The 20,467-nt window shown below is 38.9% G+C and overlaps 1 protein-coding gene across 1 annotated transcript in view; it reads right to left on the reverse strand.

Moving 5' to 3' along the window:
- Positions 1–6,712: 6,712 nt before the first annotated feature.
- Positions 6,713–20,467, reverse strand: part of FAM19A5 (family with sequence similarity 19 (chemokine (C-C motif)-like), member A5) — a 366,191-nt gene continuing 352,436 nt past the window's right edge. The window contains exons 3-4 of the mRNA XM_009883214.1: positions 13,904–14,031; positions 6,713–6,718 (exon numbers count right to left, since the gene is read on the reverse strand). Coding sequence (XP_009881516.1) covers positions 6,713–6,718; positions 13,904–14,031 — 134 coding nt within the window. The remainder of the gene's footprint in view (positions 6,719–13,903; positions 14,032–20,467) is intronic.

The following is a 20,467-nucleotide window of genomic DNA, read 5'->3' on the forward strand; positions in this document are numbered from 1 at the left end:
TAGTTATGAATTCAATTCAAAATTTGCATTTCTCAGACAGAAATTTCATCATATAATTGATGTCCTAGTCCAAACCCCAGGTGTGCCATCTCACAGTCAGAGTGAAAAACTCATATAATTGGTTTGTACCTGATCTTTCCCACACTGGAGCTGTGTGTCAAACATCTAGAGGATGTTCCAGAAGGATCATGTTCCCTCTTCACCCAAAGCAACCCTGTGTACCTTCTCAGCTACGGTAATCCCTATACCTGAGGTAGTACCATTCCTTAAGATGTTACCTAGACCACTAAATGCACATTTAGTTGTACAATTCACTTCACATGGAAGACATGAATTTACCTCAGAAATCTGCAAAATACCACCCTGCATTAAAATATATCAGCAATCAGGCATAATAAACATCACCATTCAACCTCACCCCATCCAGCCTAATGTGTCTTTCAAATGTGTGATGAAACTCCTATAAGGGCTTTCTAGACAGAAAAGGATTCAGAAGGGTAACTCTACTGTTGTAAGAACTTCTATAGCCTATAAGACTATCAGTCTTCCCATAACTCTGACGCTTTTTTTTTTTTCCTTTTTACATATTTGACATTGCCACAACACAGAATGTATAATTCCTTTGTGGCTGGAACAATTACAAGAATTGTCCTGCAAGAGAAAAACACATTCTTAAAAGAGATTCTCAGGACTTCATGGGGAGAAAGGAAAAGAGGTAGGAAGAAAAAGGAAAAGAACAACAGGAAGCCCTCAGGGATACTGGCCTATGTGGAGATTTACTGATTCTCACTTTATTTCAAAGTAATTAGTTGGTCATTTCATCATTGTTAATGATTTAACGGCTATAGGAAGTGAGTTCATTCTAATTCAGGCTACAGGATGCATAACACTGATGTAATACTGAAATGAAGCCTACCATCCATCCATACCCTTTCAGTCACATAAAAGAAGATGAAATATTACTCCACTGTACAATTCAATGACAAGTTTCTGTGACCAGTGTCTGGCTGGCTGAACAGACAACTAATCTCTGTGAGAAAAATTAAGTCTGTCTGATGACTCAAAGCAATCTCAGAGTATCACAATCTACCTCTCATATGGTTTATGAGTTATTCCACTATGGCTTTTATAAAGATGGCTAAAAAATAATCAGAACATTAGAGCTTGTAAAGACCATTCAGTTAATCTATTTCATATCCTACCAATACAAGACTGATCCCCACAGTACTCTTTCTAGGTCTTTGTCCAAGCTAGCTTTGAACTCAACAATTGTTGGAGTTTCCAGCTCTGAGAAACTATTTCACAGCGTAATAGACTGAACTGCTATTTTTTTTTTCTCCTAATTTTTTCTCTATCCATGCTTTTGTCTCTGCAGGCCAGCTTATATGCTTCCTCTTCCTCTATGACTTTACAATGTTGAATTAGTCATGGATTGTTACTGGCTTCATCTGTCTCCCCTATTAGACACCATTTCAGTGAGTTCAACACATTTTTGTGCTTTATGTAACTCTACACAGACAATTCTACATGTGTTTGGTTGTTCTTTGATTTTCCTGTGGGATTAGGATGAGTTTTACCTACATGTTCACAGGAGTTATCATCAGTTACATTTTAGCTCCTCCAGGGACTTTTACGCTATCTTTCAGTCTTTATGGGTATCCTTCTTTTAAATTCCATTTAAGTCTTAACTTAGTCAGACTTTAGTTGCCAAGTTTCCACCCAAGGCAAATTGGAGTAAAATAATTTTGGGGGCAGACAGAACAGGACACAAAGATTCATAAACGCCTGAGGAGAAGTTCCAGAGGTATTCAGAAATACCTAGGTTTGAGAAGCAAAACGAATAAGCTCTAACACTATCTGAAATGAGTGTTTCAGCCCTAAAATATGCCTGAGTCCCCAGAGGACTTCTAATCTGCTACCAATGCTCCAACTATGCCTAAGTCATCTGTACAGCTCTGAATCCAGCACAAAAAGATAACCAAGGGAGAGGATTACATCTCTCAGGTCTTACACATTCAATGAGAAAAAAATAATATATATATATAAAAAAGCAGCAGTAGGATCAGTATTCAGCACTGCTTCTCACTCAGAGGAGTCCCCTTCTTACCAGGCCACAAACTTAGGTTCCTTTTCACTTATTTTCGCCATCTGGATCCAACAGTCCTGAATTACCTTCCACACAAGAGTTTCCAAAAGTATTGCAAAGGTGCTTCACCTGGGATATGCCCCAGTCTGGCAGGTAGTGTGGTTTGTGGAGTAGTGTGGCAACCTACTCTAGATGCTCTATGGATGCTATGTGAATGTCCTTATCTTGTTTCCTTGAACTCTGCTGGGTTGATATGGATGTCAGGTACTAAAGGAGACACCCTACTGGGCCAACCTGCTTCCCTCCTGTAACTGCATTGCCTTCCCACGTCTGGCCCCTATCACAAGATTTAGGGTCCTTATTATTATTTGCATTTGGCTTCCAAAATTTACAACACACTTAAGCCCTGCATATCTCAGCCAACTTCTTTTTAGCTACTCACATAGATTAAATACTTAATTTTTACTGATAGCATGCTTTCCCTCTCCTCCCTCCCCCTATTATTTTTATAACTGGTCAGAACTGGCTCCTTGCAAGCTGTGTTTGGCTGTATTTTCACACGCCCGTTGAGTAACCTGGTCTAGTGCAAGGTGCCTCTGCCTGTGGCAGGAGGGCTGGAACTAGATGATCTTTAAGGTCCCTTCCAACACAAACCATTCTATGATTCTATGATGACTCTTTGTCCAGCTAGGTCTCAGGAATGTTCTTGCAAAAGAGTTTCTTCACAGCAACATCCTGCTTCCTTTCCAACCACCAAATTTATTTCCTTAAAGCAATATCTTTCAGTCTTAGGTGAAATGCAGATTTCTTACCTAGTGATGTCTAATATCCATCAGTAGGAATAAATATTTATCCAGAAATCAATCTGTCACCACATTATTCCCAGAGGGACAGCATACAAATTTAGAATTGCCATGTACGTCCTTCCAAATGCTTTAATGTAAATGAGGAAGTGTATTAAAGAGCAGAGGGGCTACCTTTAAAATCTCCACTCCAGACAAGTACAGCATCCTCCACAGTTTAGGACATGGGATTTCAAATATTTTACCCCCTATATGTACACCAGTATATTTCATATGAGGGATGTATTCCATATGCTTTGTCTGCACCTCAGAGGCAACTTTTAGAATTCTTTGGTAAGTGCAAAAGGGGAAGAACAGCAACATTAGCCGAGAAAACTAAGTAGGTATCCAGCAGCAGTTGTCAATGGCCCAACAAGCACTGGAACTACATAATGAAGGCATACCCCACAAGTTTTGCCCAAGAATAATTTGAACTGCTCTATATCTGTGCTGTTCTGGGTTAATCTGCAGTACTGTAACCAGAAGCTGATGCAGTTGAAAACTAACCTGGCAAAAAGTGATGCCTGTTTGGCATCCCAGACATTTCCACAAGCGGTTAGTGCCTGACCAACACAGAGGTCAGGCATATACAGCCAGAGTGGGGTGGGAGAATGGGTCTGGGGCAGTCTGGATTTAGATTGGCTTAGGCTGCCATGAAGCTGCACTGTCAGCTGAAAGAAAAGGTCCTACTCTCTATTTTGCTACCTGATTTTACCGTCCCACCCTTGCCTGGTTTTATTTGGGTAAAGGATCAGCCAGTTTTGTTCACTTCCAACCTCCTGTCTCAGCCATGTAATGAGACTGGTAATCCCTAATGAAACACAGGAATAGCCCAAGCTTTGGGCTATCACTTTACCATGACTCTGTAAACCGATTTGTCTTTCTGCATACTCTAGCATGTTCACATGCAAATGCACAGGAGGAGTAGGTGAGTACAAAGTGTCACAAGCAGGAGTTAACTAGATTGAAAACCAGGCAGCCTTATCCTTTAGGTCTGCAAATGAGTTCAAGAAACTTATGTGCAGACATAATGCTACAAAGTATAGGAGCTCCAGATGCTTAAGGAAAATATAGCCGGGGAATATCGGAAAACAGAAATGTCTGTTATGTGCCTGCCTTCCACAGATTTTCAATAAAGCTTAAGAGCTTAACATCTTTTATGCTTTTGAAACCATTCTTAATAAAATAACATTAGACCTTTCACAAATCTGTCACTTCCTGGGCCACCTTGACCTAGATCAATACACTCCTGTTAACTGTTATTATGCACTGTTCACAGGTCCTCCATCAGTACCCTGTGGAAATGGCAGTTTTCAATGTGGCAGACCTTTCTGAATTAATTTTCAAGTATGATTTTAAGAAATAATGTGTCAAATGTATTATAAAAATCCCTGTACTATATAACACCTATTTCATTTTCTTTATTCACTGCTTGTTTTCTTCAGTCGAAGAATTCTAGCTTGCTTTGCATGATTTAACAGAAATCTTTGGGGATATTCTTAAAAAAGAAATGTTCCAACATGGATATACATGTGCAACAGCTTCATCTTCTAACACTTGTACCATGAGCATTCTCACTGCGCGAAAGGGGTGTGTAATAATTTTAGCATCATTTAAATTCTTGATGTTGATGTGACACACCAGTTTCCAACCTTCATAATTTTCCATTAAACGCCCACAAAAACCCATGATTTAAACTATATACTCAAGTTCTGTGTTGTCTTTTCCAGCTTTCTTCCTCGTTTGCATTACCAAATCTATTTTTTCTTCCACATGTACAATGTACCCTGTAGTCCCCATCAGTTCAACTACATGTCATATAGCATCCATTGAATCACTTCTTACAAACAGTGTGTTGTGCTGCTTACAGTGAATCAAGAAATTGCACAAGTAATCTTCAGGGTTGTTAGATCGTCTCTCTTTGCAATCACTTATTAAATAAAAATTGATTTTCTCATATTCATGCAAGAAATCAGAACCTTCAGACAATGTCAATCTATCATGAAGTGTACGCGGTAGGAGTGGGCAGAACTGTATCAAAGTGTATGGTTTAGCAGACGAGGAATGAGGTTTAGTCATTTAACACAGGCAGTTAGTGAACTACCATCTTCTGCACGGCTTCTAGCTGCCACCCCACAATGGTCCTGGTCTATAGGTTCTATGTCATTCATGCTCACCCTATGCAAGATGTCTTCAATACCCTTAAGTATCTGAACGCACCAAAGTGGTAAGTTGAGGAAACTAAATCCCATTTAGAATGTTTACCTGTTATGCTAAGATTCGTCAAAACACAAAAAGATCCAATATTACCATTACCAGTATGAATCTGGTTTAACTCTTCTTGTTCCCTTTTTGTCAATCTCAGTTTAATAATGTACTAATTGTTAACATGTTAATTTCTTAGACCAGTTGCAATGCTATTTCGGTACTTGGAAAGGCCTACGTAAATGTAAATGGTGACTAAGGTGCTAAACAATAGTAATAAAATCTAGTATCAGCCTCTTCACATCCACTTTTTGATGGGCCTGCAATTTTCCCACACAAAGAACTGAATCATCCTTTATACATCTCAATTGCCTATTCCCTGGGCCTTCCATTTTTAAAAGTAGTTTTTTTGTTTCTGAGGAGATTGATGAGAATCCTACCACCATATAGAAATACAACGTTTACTGATGTACTTCAAAATCACAGGATTTGGAAAGAATTTCAAATTAAAGTATTTTTTTTTATCAGGACCAACTTAATAATTTAGGCATTCCTTAAAATGCAGCTTTTAAAGTTTTGCATACACTTGAGCATTTTTAGATGTCCACAATTTATTGGGTGGGTTCACTATGACATAGTAGTCGGTGAAATCACTAAGTTACAGTTGTGGTTTTGTTTACATTTCAGAATTCTGGTTTCAAAGCATAGAAAAAATAAAAACAACCCATGTAGGTTTTGGGTTTTTTGTTTGTTTGTTTGTGGGGTTTTTTTCTACTGAAAACAAACTTTATTCCACAAAATCATGAAACAGATGATTGGAAACTTGTTATTATCGCCTGGGGTAGAATCTGCTTTGGTTTACTTACTCAGAGTGACAGTACACACTTCAAATGGATCAGAATGTAGCTCATTTTACAGTGAACTAACTGGTTTTAAATGTAGATTAATCCATATCACAAAAAAAAAAAAAAAATTCCTAAGCATTAATCTGTAAAGCAGTTTTACCTCACTGAATCTAAATCTGTCGTGTCCCTAAGTTAGCATAGTAAGATGGGACTGAACCCTAGCAGCAACCTCCCAATGTGGATATGAGTTAGAAAAAGGAATCCTGAAAGAAAAGGTATCTCTAGAAATCTTACCTATCTAAAAAATTGAGTTTATTTACTTGCACAGGAATTGTGATATCTTTAACAGAGCCCATCCAGACATGGGTATTAATATTTTCTGTAAGTTTATAACGCACAATGAAACGTGAGGCTATTATAATTCCCCACTAAAATCTGAAAATATTTGTTCTGAAAGAGAAGAACAAAACCTATGTTTCCCTTTTTTCTTCCATGGAATTATTTGAGACATTAACAAATTATGATTTGAAATTAGACATTTTACTCCACTTTATTCTTGAAGTAAACTATGGTGTCTTTTCAAGCAGTGTGAATCACTGAACGTCAGTAGAACTATTCGGCATTCAGGACAGAGGAAGGCACCTAATCCCCTTAAGGTAATTCTTCAAGTTTCTGCCAGCTCCTTTCAACATGAAGCCTACAAATATCACAAAACCTTTGCTAGCACTTTGGATTTAGGACTTGAAGATCAGTTAGCTGCCACAAATACATGTATTTTGATAAGGATGATGGAGAATAGAATGGGTGGGATTCAGCACAGTGGTACCACAAAGGAGTGCACAGCTTTGAAAAGACTGTACTAGTTGAAGCGCAGTCTTTGCATAATATGCAGAAGAACTTGCATATTATGAAGCAATACCATGGCCCCACTCTATTTAGGTTCTTCAGCTTCATGAGGATTTTATTTCTATTTAGCTTTCTCAGTGCATGAAGGACTTCAGACCTGGGGCCATAAAGACCATCTCACCACTCGTAAGCTTGTCTTGAGCTACTATTCTTTTCTTATACAAAAATTAGAAACATGATTTTTAACCTCTCTGAGACGTAAGACATTCAACTCACATGCTAACTTGCTTGTGGCCAGCATGTCGAGGGAGTTCATCCTTCCCCTCTGCTCTGCCCTGGTGAGGCCACATCTGAAGTATTGTGTCCAGTTCTGGGCTCCCCAGTTCAAGAAGGACAGGGATCTGCTGAAGAGGGTCCAGCAAAGGGCTACTAAGATGATTAGGGGATTGGAGCATCTTTCTTAGGAGAAAAAGCTGAGGGACTTAGGTCTTTTTAGTCTGGAAAAGAGAAGACTGAGGGGGGATCTATCAACACTGATCAATATCTAAAGGGAGGGTGCCAGGAGGATGTGGCCAGATTCTTCTCAGTGGTGCCCAGTGACAGGACAAGAGAGAACGGGCACAAACTTGAACATAGGAAGTTCCATCTAAACATGAGGAGGAATTTCTTTCCTTTGAGGGTGGCAGAGCAGTGGCACAGGCTGCCCAGAGAGTTGGGGGAGTCTCCCACACTGGAGACATTCCAAATCCGCCTGGACGCTGTCCTGTGCAACCTGCTGTAGGTCGCCCTGCTCTGGCGGGGGGGTTGGACTAGATGATCTCCAGAGGTCCCTTCCAACCCTGACCAGTCTGTGATTCTGTGAATTTAACAGAAAGGAATTTAGTTCTGCTACTGCAGTGATGACCTATTTAGAAATTATGATAACTTTTGTTAATAATTAGAGCAATGGAAACTGTTCAGAGCATAAAAATCTCTTGAAAGCCGTGGAAATAAACAACGGGTTGAATCTAAGTCTTGGGGTACAAATCTACAAAGTGTACACTGAAGCACAGGGCTATGACATGTCAAGAATTGGTATTTCCTCTCATAATTACTGCTAGTACTACTGGGAAGAGTATCAAATTGATAAAAAAAAAAATATATTAGAAGGCTCAGTTGAAGCACCGGACCATGACTAGGGTTGATCCTGTAGATATGCAGTTACATTAGACTGAAATGTTAATTATGAGTAACCTAGTTCTGGTAGTTCACATGTATAGTCGCACATCCAAATACCATGACTTTTTCATCTTAACAATACCTGCAGAAGATATTCTGCAGAAGGTGTTCATGTTCTACCCTTTGTCAGCTTGGTATATAAATACAAAAGGTAGAACATATAAACATTTTAACATATGAAAGGTATTTCAGGCTAGCTTCCAGTTATGTGATAGTGGTCTCAGAAAACTTCATTCAAATAGCAATTTCAGGACCACCCTACTGAGACAGGAGTTAGCTCTAGAGGACTCTGTGATGCATAATGCTTGATGAAGCAATGCCTCAGAGCTCATGGAGCTCTAACTGGCTGACAGCAGGAGTTAAGAATACAGATGGTTCTTAGTGACAATAAGGATAGTGATTTTCTTAAACCAGGTTTCTAGAAATCCCAAAAGAAATTTGGAGTGAGTATGGCTGAGGATGATCTGCAACAGAATTGGGCTGAGTTAATGATCTATTTCACCACATAAGTGTATTTGTGAGAGGTGTTGCTAAGATCTCCCACAAAGCAGTGTCAGGCATGCCATCATGAAGAGGGCCACCCCAAAAAAGAGAAGACAGAGAAGACATAGGAACTCACAATTGCGCATGTATATGGACTCTGAAGCAAGGATGCGCTCCTGGTCCCATAGCTTAAATGTAGCCAAAGATTCCAATTCCCCCACAGTCATGGCTGTGAATGACAGAAAATTCACAATCATAACTTCCTGCTTGTTTCTGAAAGCTATTCTTTGGATCAGGATAAGAGGATACACCAGCTTCCTGAAAAATATCCTCCGTAATCTTGGTCTGTATGTAGCGTTCCTGTTACAGTCACGACAGTGAGGGAACTTGGTAGATGAACTGCTGACAAGTGAATTTAATGTCTGTTTCATGAATTGACCACTTCTGACAAAGTGGAAGGGGAAACTTAATTTGGCATGGCATGCATGCCAGCATCGTTCCACTGCTCCAATCTGGTGCTGCCTGAAAGCTTATTTTGGTGGGTATTGTGTCCTGGAATGACACAGAACTAGAACTGGCAAGATGTCAAAAAACTTCCAAAAATAGCTTAACCAAATAAAATCAGCTGACCTGTGGAGATACGGAATGCACATTTAGAAACACTCAGAGCTGGAATGTAGGTGAGGCTAAGTACAGGAACGCCAGGGTTATGTAAATATCTAACAACAACATGAATATCACCAATAAGGACATTTATAAATAACAGTATTTTTATTTTTGAGTTGCTCTGACTTCCTAAACCTCTTAAAATATTAACTCAGGACTCCCAAATTCACTATGGTAGGTAGCTAAGGGTTGTTAATCTTATTTTTACTGCTGGGGGAAACTGAGGCAGAGAGGTTCAGTGACTTACCCAAGGCCACAGAGGGAGTCACTGTCAGAGCCGGGATTAGAGCTCAGGAGTTTCTGGCTCCCAGTCCCAAGCTCAGACCACTAGACCATGGCCTCAGGACATTTCCAGCTGGTCTTCAGTCTAAAAAAAAGTAAATCCTCAAGTATGTTACAAATATGTAACATATATATATATATATTTCTTTTTACTTCGAATGTAATGGTATGAATGAGAACACATTGCTCATAAGTCAGTGATGAAAAGCAAACCAGTACATTTTATCTGAGTTACCTTTATCATACATATGTGTATGATAAAGCTCTGCGGAAAAATCTTGATTTAAATTGCAGCCAATACAAACAGCTATTGTATTTTTCAGGGTAAGGAACAAATTGCCTTTCCAACCCAGCCAGCATGTCATTTATATTAATGGCGAGGAATGCTAAGTTGCTCTGTGTGTAAGTAAACTCTATTAAGAAAGTCACGTCCCTTGGTGAAGCTAGATCCTTAGTAAATTTTACTAGCTAAGCACTGAGCTCCATGTCAGAGTAATTACACCTTTTATCCACTGTGAGCTCTGTCTTAGCTTCTTCATACTCCATAATTTCCCACTTCAGCTAATTTAGCAGTAAAATCGCAAAGGTTTTAAAAGGTTAGCTACCGAGGAACTGGCGCATGAATGTTCTGTTAAGCTCCATGTATTGAAATCACATCATGTAGAAGAAGGAATTAATTAAGTAACAATTAGGTAGTGATGGATCATTGACAACATATATACACTTTGGTGCTAAAATTAATCTCCCCTGTAAATCCAATACATTGTGTTTCTTCTCATCTATGCGCTGGCAAGTTTTATACTTGAAATAGAAAATGGACAGGCCCTTCAGCAATACGTTAAAAAAAAAGGATATCTTCTGGCACTACTGAAACTACATACTAGTTTAAAAAATCATATAGCTTCGGGTTTTTTTAAAGAATTGAAAGAGTAATGAGAGTAGCACAAGGAGAAGACATTTTTAAGGCAGGTGATTTTAAAGTGACTGTAAGGACGTCTGTTATATGAAAGTACTTAGTGTGTTGAAAGTGCTAAAAATTGTGTAGTATTCTCTTGCTATCTTCTTCTACAAGTTGCCATATTGTTTCCTTGTATTGACAGTCAGCTGCTTAATACATAGATTGGCAGTTAGCCCGGTCAGTCCTCGATTCTAAAAGCCTCTTAGCAGATGAAAAATCTTTGGTTCATTCACACCTTGTAGAAAGGATGACAGGGCAGAAGTGACATCCAGATCCATTTAGAGTATACTTTGAGTCTGATTTTCCTTTGCCTTGCACCTTGTGTTGTCATTTATAGCTGTGCAAAGCGAGCACAAAATGGATATAAAACACCGCTACCCATGTGAGGAGAGAATTCTGATTTGGTTGCATTATTTCCAGAGGTGATCACAAAAAGTGCCAGGCAGTGAAAAAATCTGGCTCTGCATGGAAAGTCTAAACAATTTTGACACAAAGCATAAAGTAGCAGAAGCGCTTTCCAAACAATTTATAGAAATTGCACATTTGCTTTGGAGCAATGGGTATTTTCATTTGCTGTTTGCTTGGTATTTTCATAGAAAAAATAATAAATGTTGAACTCATCTACAGAAAACGAATCCTATTTCTTCCTTTTTTTGGGGGGTATAAACATATTTAACTGTGAGTCCTAAAGTACATTCTCACACAAAAAGGAACTCAAGTCCTACATAAGATCTCCACTAGTTCTGCTGTTCCACGTGCTACTTCTAAACCCAGTGTTTAGAAAGTTACACTTCTACCCATCCTCCTGGAATCAGTGCCAAAATTGGCAGTATCACAGCAGCTGGTCTCAGTCCATCAGAGTTCAATACTGTTCTGGCTTTAGTACGGGTGGCAAATTATTGTCTCAGCATCTACCAAACAGTGATATCTCTGCTATATGATCTACCACCGCTACGATAATGCAAGACCTTCTGCCAAGTATCTTCAAGATACAAACTAATATTAGCAGGAAAGGCCTGCAAATATTAGGTTAACAAATGTGCGTTAACAAAATTGATAGTTAACAAATTAAGGACCTAATCTGGCTGTCGCTGGAGATGTGGTCAAGAATTATTTCTACTTAATAACAGACATTTAGTGTATAATAATTAATTCAATAAGTTTGGACCTTTATTTCCCCATACTACTTGGTGGCCATTTTTCTGGCCCTTCCCAGCCGGAAATTCTTCCCGTTACACTTAGATGCCATGATGGGCCTGGCAGCTCAGGTGTGTTGCTTAGGAGCAGAACTAGAAATTACTTGGCTGCATCAGCAGCTGTTGACCTAAGAGTACTGCCACAGTAAATAATGCCTTTTGGTGTTTCTGTTAGAAATTTTCTTTTCCTTTAATTGCAGTCATGAACTTCATAGTCCTCCGAAGACACAGTTCCCAAACCTATTACCATTGTCCAAGGCTTACCCTTCAACCAAGTGGCTAAAGAACAAATTAACATTTTTTTTCTTCTTCCTATTTTAGTAATACTGTATTATAGATTGGGGGTTCTTGGGCTCTTTTTTTTGCCCCCTCCCCCCCATTTTTTTTTTCTTTTTTCCTCCTTCCCCTTCTGGATTCAGTGCTTCTTTAAGTATTTGAAGTTGCTAGTCTGGCTTGACTGAAAAGTACTGTGTGTTTGTTGTGTGTCTGCATGTGTGATACCAACTGTTGAAGACTGCTTGATGTTAGATGAGGGCTTCTGCTCAGAGCTGTTCTACATTTGGCTCTGGCAGAATCTCTCCTCACCAGTGACAATGATGTCTCTTTGTGGGGGAGAGTCTGTTTTATAGTATTCCACTTGCCATGTCCTTAATTTTACTGATGGTGCATGATTATGATTGCATTTACGTTAATCAAAATCATGAGTCATTCCATTCATGTCAACAGGATTAAAGAGCTACACAGACAAGTGAGAGTTCCGAATCAGACTTCTGGCATTTAATCTGAAAGGATATCTGAAAAACTTCATTAAAGATAGATACTGAAGGATAGATCCTCTGCTTACTTTGCATTACTCAGTCATGCCATTAGCATAAAACATCAAATAAAGAACTATAATGACAGCTGGCAATGTGTCACAGTACAGGGGTTTTCCGTTTACCTCGGGTACAGAAAATACCCCTGAATTAACGAGATTTAAGATAATATTTCAACTTTGACAAAGTTATTGTATTAGGTCTCCTTGTCCTTGGAAGTTGACATTAATGCTTCAAAAACTTATTTCCTTCCTTTCTTTTTTTATGTCACTCTTACATTACGTGAATGCAAAAGATCTAAAAGCGAACAATATTTAAGTAAGACCTCAGGGACTGAGTTAAGTTCAATAGCCCTGTCCATAATGAATATTATGTCTGGTAAATACAGGAGCATCAAAACACTGATCACAATTCATAAAGTTTGCTTTGTAAGTATCTCATAAAACCCTATAAAATCTTCCTTCTTTTTTAAAAAGTGAAAAACATGTTAATTTTCCAAAATATAGTCATTCTGAAACAATAAAAGGTTTTGTACTGGTGTATGTCTCCTGCTCAGACAGAGAAATTGTACAGGGGATGATGGGCCTTAATTTAATCCTCACTGATAAGTACTTTTAAGACTAAATATTCTTGAAATTGCACTTACTTAAATTACACTCAAGCTCCGTGTAAATCTAAAAAAAAAGATTATAGGGGGGAAAAATCATTTCAAGAGGTCTAGCAAGCTATCAGAATATTGCTCTATTATATCTCTTCAGATTTTTTCCATTTTTGAAGTCAGAGAATTATTGGCATTTGAGAACATTTTCTAGAAATCTGTTTGATCTATTACAGGCCCTACAAACTATTACTGTCGTATATACTCTCAGCTTCACCACAAGCACATGCCCCAAGACACCAAATCAGAGTTGAGGGTTTTATCAACAAACCGTGATCAAAAGAAAGCTGAAAGGAGGGATCTTCTAGTGTGTTTTATATAGGTCCCACTGATAGTCTCATTGAAAACTAAAGATCTATCTGTGCATCTTGCTTTGCCAGTACAGTGAGAATAGCAAAAATATTTTCTCCCCAGTTCCCAGTGAAAGATTTCTTTTCGTCCTGCTAGACCATGTGTTCAGTTTTATACCCTACACTTCCTCAGCATAAGAAAATTCGTGTACAGTGAAGCAATCAGATACTGTCTTCAGGCTGAATACAAATGTTAGTTAAACCACTGGTGCCTTTTAAGAAAACCTTGATATGTTTTCCACTCTTAGAAACTGTGGGAATTAAACATTTTTCTTGTCTTTGTGATAACATTGCTGTGTATATCAGTAAGCACACTTGGGCACATAGCTTAATTGTAAGGCAACAGACTTTACATATCTGTGCTGAAAAACAATTCGAAATCTCACCCTTTGTTTTTCAATAAACTAAAGTGAATGAGAAACTGAAGAAATATAGAACAGAGAAGTGACCTACCGTGGTTGTCTTTATCCGTCCTCCTGGTTGTGTACAGGTCCAGCCTGATTTATTGATTAGCAAATCACAGCCTTCTCCTTCTAAACATGGAAGCATTTCACACCACTGTTTTGTTTTGATAATTCGTGCTATGAAACAGAAAAGAAAAGAAAAAAAAACAACCAAAACCATTGGCAGGAGAATTCACATTTCACTTATCTCTAAACACTTTCTCATTTGAGTTGTCTATTTTCATCATCTGATAATGCAGCCATAGGTTATGATGTAGACAGCCGTAGGCAATTTACAAAATTATTTACAACACCTGCTGTGCCAACAAATTTTGTAATAAAAATAGAACTTAAAAAACAACAATAAACAAAAGACAGCTCTGTTGTCAATTGAAAGAACATAAAAGTTAATTTTCCAATTCCACGCTCCTTACAGTCAAGGAAATATTTTTTGGGGGCCAACAACTCAAGACTTACTATCCTAACGAATCGTTATGGTAGCCGAAAAGTGACCTACGACTGGGATCCATTGTGTTAGACTCTCTACAAACCTGAGCAGACACTCCTTATCCTGAAGTGCTTACAGTGTAAATAGATGAGAGACACAGTGGGGAGAGAAAAGCTATAATAAAAAGGTACAGGGATCAACATAATGACAGCAATTGTGAAACTCTGTGATACCTGTAATGGTAGGGGCATAGTCAGGGGCAGGAACCAGCAACATAAGAAGGACAGGTGTTGAATGAAGTAAAGGTTGGGAAATCATGGGGAAAGAGACAAAAAGCAGAGGGAAAAGACTAGAACAGACGCCCTATTACTTTATTACTACAAGGGAAAGGAAGCCTAGTCAGGAAGGTCCTTAACTGTCTGAAAGGTGGTGTGGTGTGTGCTTTGTGGCTCCTCTTAATGCTAGCATCTCTGGTAAGCTGGTTCTGCAAAATGTCCTCAAGGTCACACACAGCAAGTAGTCTTCGAAAAACAGAGCTCTGACTGCATTAAAGTAGATGCAGAGGAGCTGTAGGGAGAAATTTTTCTTCAAGGCAGGGAGAAAAGGGGCTTTAATTCCTGTAGACTTCTTTCTGGATTATAATACTACTTCTTTTGAGTTCACCTCCGTAGTATCAAGGTTCCTTCTCATAGACTATGAAGTAATATGACTAATATATAATATTCCATCATTCTTTCACTCCCCTCCGTAGGCAAAATTATAGGGTGGAGTGCTAGCTTGGGATACTTTTTAGAAAATACATATACAGAGATACACTCCCTTGCATGGTGCCATATACTCATGTGAAACAAGGGAAGGCCCCTCAAGTAATCTGTCTTTTGCTCAGCCTGTAAGGCTCGCAATCCACACAAAACGGTTCTCAGTTCCTTCAGAGGTCATCTCAGCAATCCTGGGCGAGACTACAAGAAAGCCTTAGCACCTCAATTTGTACGTTAAGTGCCCTAGGTTTCAAGGGCAGAACAAGTTCCACATATAGGGACACAGATCACGTCTTCTTCTGTGACACTAATACATGTGATATACCTGCAATGGTCATGAGCCCAACAAGAAGAGAACTACAGGAGAAATACTTAGCAAGAGAAGCATGCAAATTAATTTTGGGCCCAAAGAGCTTAATAGTGGGCATTTATACCGAGAGGCAGTTGCAGCTTTTTATGCTCACCTCAACGGGTGATTCAGCCTCCCTACGCCCCTGACTTCCTCTGTCTGCAACTACTTACGAATACGATTCCCAATGCCATTGGATCATGGCAAGAAATAGAAGTGTAATTTAAAGTCTTTCAATAAAATCCTTTCCAACATTTTGACATGAAACAACTTGTGTCCTCAGTCCCGGTACAATTGTTGGTAAGCTCTAGCAATATAAGGAACACTGATTCCTTTCAGTGGAAGCTCAATCTGAAATTCATATTAAGATTTTCATTATAAAAACCACTTTAGTTCCCAAACGTCTACATAAGAATTTGCACCGTTCATTAGGCAATATATATATCGCTGGAGGAATGATTCCTAAACAATTTTCATAGCTACAATTTTTTGAAGCAAATCCACTAAGTTTTTCTAGCACATAATACCCAGAAATCTGGATTGTGCTTGGGGTCCGTAGGTACTGCTCTACTGAGAATGGGATCGTATCAGTTTGCGAGGCCAACATCTCCTACATGACAGAGGATCGCCTCATCCTTTCTGAGTGAAAGCATGCATCCAGAGAATTACAGAATCACAGAATTGTCCAGGATGGAAGGGACCTTTAAGATCATCGAGTCCAACCATCAGAGCCTGCCATCCACTTGCAGGTTTTACAGAAAAAGCTCAGTAAAATGTTAGCACCAAACCTCACCTATTTGCATGTGTATATTTTGCAACTTACATATCTAAATGGCTATTTCTACCAATGTTTCGATAATATGAAGGATCACTGAAAGACTGAATAGTCAGTTAAACTCAAAAGTATGTATTAGATGGCCTCTGCTCTCTCAGGCGGGAGGTTTTTCTGGAAACATAATTTGAACTATTCTTTAAAAAAAATATTTCTCTCCTCTGTGAATTACTTGTAGTGTTGGCTTGGTTGCTATCTCAGAATGCAGCTATCGGTAATATCACAAATATATGGAGTCCTTGCCCTGGGTATTGGCTATACCCACACAAATTTGGAAAACACCAAGAGTGTTTTACAGAACATAAAGCCTAAAATACTTCTGTGTTAAGTATCTAGACTAGCTCATGCATTTAGGCCTTGAGAACCGGAATCAACTTCTTTTGCAGGGAAGAGCTACTCAGCTCACATGGTTTAAAGCGAATCAGTATCAAAGCACTTTATTAATTTACTAATGACACACCACCAGCAGCAGCGCAACACCAGTGCCAGTAAAACCAAGGGGGGGGGGGGCAGCGCGGCCCGGCCCGCCCGCAGCGCCCTCCCACCGACAGAGCCATTCCCCCATCACCCGCGGACTCTGCCCTGTTAACTGGCCGTGTTTTCCGGGCCCTGTGCCCCAGAGCCCGCCGGGCGGGAACCCGCAGGCACGGTGTAAGCTGAAGGCCGCGCAGAGACAGTGCCCGGTTAAACACGCGCAGCCACGGCTGGAAAAGGGAGGCCGTGTCCGTGTCTGCGGGTTGTTTTTTGTTTGTTTGGTTGGTTGGTTGGTTGGTTTGGTTTGGTTTGGTTTGGTTGTTTTGTGTTTTGTTTGTTTTGGGGTTTTTTGGTTTGTTTTTCTTTCCTTTTTTTTGTTTAGTTTTTTTAATGTTTGTTTGTGGGGTGGTTTTTTTTTTTCATTTGTTTTGTTGTTGTTTTGGGGGTTTGGTTTTTTGCTTGTTTGTTTGCTTGTTTTTTTGTTTTCACTTTTCAGTTTCCTGTTACAGCAGAGTATCACAGTCTAAAGCTAAACATGCAACATAGGGAGCAAAGTATACAGCGATTTATTTTATCAGCATAATATCACCAGTTCCTATCGGTAATTGAAGCTGAGTTCCGCTAGTCACAGCAAAGGAATACGATGTATTTCCTGAGGCGGTATAGCTGCCTTTTTACTGTCTATATTCACCAGGGGTGAAACTCAGCCCTCCGCAGACGAGACAGCAAAAAGCCCATCAGATCCTTCAAATCCACTCCAAGCTCCATTATAAAGAATTAAGTGGCACTTAAATGATACATAGGCTTTGTGCAGACCTTTCTGTGAGGAACTGAATTTCATCTTAAGGATCTGAGCTGACACAACTTTGCATCTCCTCAGAGGGGCTGTGCCCCTTCACTTAAACTGAAGCTAATAGGAACCGACGGTGCTGAGCACATGGTAGAATTGCTTTCCCGGGTAATGCCATGTGAACTGGAGAACAAATGGAGTCTGTCCAAGGGTGTTTTTTTTTTTCATACAAACAGTTCTGAGGCGTTGCAGGCAGGTAGAGGTTATACCAAAGCTTCCTGCCAAAGTGTTCTTAACCATTTTGCAAGACAGAACAATTTGCAATGAATTTCCAGTTATTAGTAAAAATAAAAGTCTCTATTCATGATCAGTATAGTCCACTTTAAGACTGTTCAACTGAGTACTGTTTCAGAACACCACAGATTATTTTCTGCTAAATACTGCAACTAGATACATTTTGTCGCTGAGCTTCTCACCTGGTTTAACACTATATATCCACTTTCCTATAGCAAATCAGCTTTATTTTCTGGACTTTCTTTTCACATGCTTACTCTTCATTCAGGCAGTTACCAATTGCTGCATCTCTAGTCAGTCTCATAACTGAAAATCATGAACTTTTTGTGATAGCAAAAAAGTGAGATAAATCCTGTTCAGCAGCAGTAAATGCAAAAGCTTAAAGCCATCTAAAATATGTTAGATTAAAACACTCAGATTGTTAGTTTGTTTTCTGTTTTTTTTTTAATGTTGGAGAATTAAGTTAAAAGTAAAAATATATGTATTTTTTCATTGAATAAGAATATTGATTAAAACAGCATTTGGATACTGAGACTTCCGATTTCAGAATACATCATGCTCCTATGTATAAAAGTTGGTGTGTGAAATGAATATTTACAAATCATAATGATAACCATGGTATAAGTACCTAAATTAACTAAAAAAAAAAGATGGCTAAGTTGATGTTTCTTAGTCAATTCCAGATGCCTGAAGTAGTAAATGGAAGATTCTTCGTAGTGGGAAGTAGGGGAAATTTCTCCTAAGCCCAAGCAGAATATACAATTTTGAAACAGGCTTCTTAAATGACAGCTTAGCTCACCTATACTTCTTACAGAATGATGTTTTCCTTCATGCTATTTTTTTCAATGACAACTTGTAGTACTTAATGCAAGATATAAAGTATGCATTGGAGAAAATATTTCCTTTTTGATTTTCTTACATTATTTTACTGTTGTTTTCCTTGAACTTTGAAGCAAGCTGATCAGCATAGCCAATTCCCAAAGTTCAGAAATGCCTTTGCATTCATCAGTTTACACGTGGCTAGACAAACACATTTATCCTAGTGTTCCTCTCTTGCCTTATTAACTCTGAACAGGACCCACATCTTTTATTATTAATCACCTCCAACTGATCCCAACTGGTTCCAGCTTCCCACTCCTCTCCCAACCTCTCTGTTCTTTTTACCTCATATTTTTCCTTTTTCCATTTTTCTTTAGCTGTAGCCTTTTGCTGCAACCATTTCTCTCCTCTCCCTGATTCAGTACATATACACTATCTACCTATCAAAGATCCCGACACACTTTGAAGAACTTATTATGTTTAGATAGTTTTACCTATGACTGGTAACTGCTGTTCATTGTCCCCATTTTGTACAGAGGTTAATCAACTTGACCAAGGTCACACAAGAAATTTGTTGCAGAGCTGGAAACAAAACCTCTGAATTCTTAGTAGTTGCTAGCCTGGAGACCTGTCTCTGTCCCATTTGCCTTCAAAAAGACAGCGTGCTTTAATACATATATAAAAGAAGTTAAACACCGAGAACAGAAAAAATGCAAAGTAATAGGCTTTTAAAAACATATATCTGTTAAATTGCAGCAGCAGGAAGGAGGCCAGCAGAAACACAAACTGAATCACAGCACTGTAATAAGACATTGCAATCATGAACTGTCTTTAGAGCAATTTGACTGTAATAGTGTATAAGCCCCAAACGTTAATCTATTTTACTATACAACAAGGAAACATCACAAACCTTGGATACCTTTTACAGCAGTCATTCTGCTCCACTTAAAAAAACTGGAAGCAGTGCTAATTCACAAAGAGTTAGCTCGTCTCAATTATTTATAGGGCACCTAGACCAAGGACTATTTAGTTCTAAGAACAGCAATATAGCAATGTCTAGACACCCATTTTATCATTTAGCTCTTGCTGTCAAGATTGGGAGGGATACTTGAGCTGAAGTTGAGAAATACGAGGAAAAAAAGTGATCTCCTGCCAGCTACAGAGAGGCTACAAATTGAGACCAGGTAACTGGATGAAGAGTAAAAGACTGAATGACAGGGCAGAGGCTTTTCCTGCAGCTCATCCCAATCATAGCTCCAGTAAGGGAGAAATCTTATTGCAACCCCAGGGTTGAGAAGAGACCTTCAATATTGACCTGTTCCCCGAAAAAGAATGAACATCTTAGTTTACCATAAACAGTGCAGATTGCACCATGCACAATATACATTTGGGAGGAGCAGGACAATATACGGGAGATGATCTCCAAATTATGCAGTCATCCGTATCATCCCAAACTAGGACTGCCTAAGGAGCACTCCTGCCAGTTACACGAATGGTCCCTTGGAATCCAGCTGTGGCATAAGAGGTGGCTGGATTAAGCTGTGTGAATGTAGGAAGTTACTTAGTAAATCACAGCAGAGTAGGTTTAGCTTTAAAACTGCTGCATTTAGCAAAGCTTCCAGGCATCTGTTTAATTTTAAGAAAGTACTTAATGTTTTGCTGAATCTTCATAAGACTCTGTAAAATAAATATAGACTGACAGCTTAGGAGGAAGAAAGTCCAAAGCTATTACACAAATCATAAATAATTATTAATACATAATAAATCCCCAGAATACAACACAAAGAATAAAAAACCCTAAGAAACAAAC

Source organism: Charadrius vociferus, unplaced genomic scaffold, assembly GCF_000708025.1.
Source record: "Charadrius vociferus isolate BGI_N301 unplaced genomic scaffold, ASM70802v2 scaffold363, whole genome shotgun sequence".
NCBI lineage: Eukaryota > Metazoa > Chordata > Aves > Charadriiformes > Charadriidae > Charadrius > Charadrius vociferus.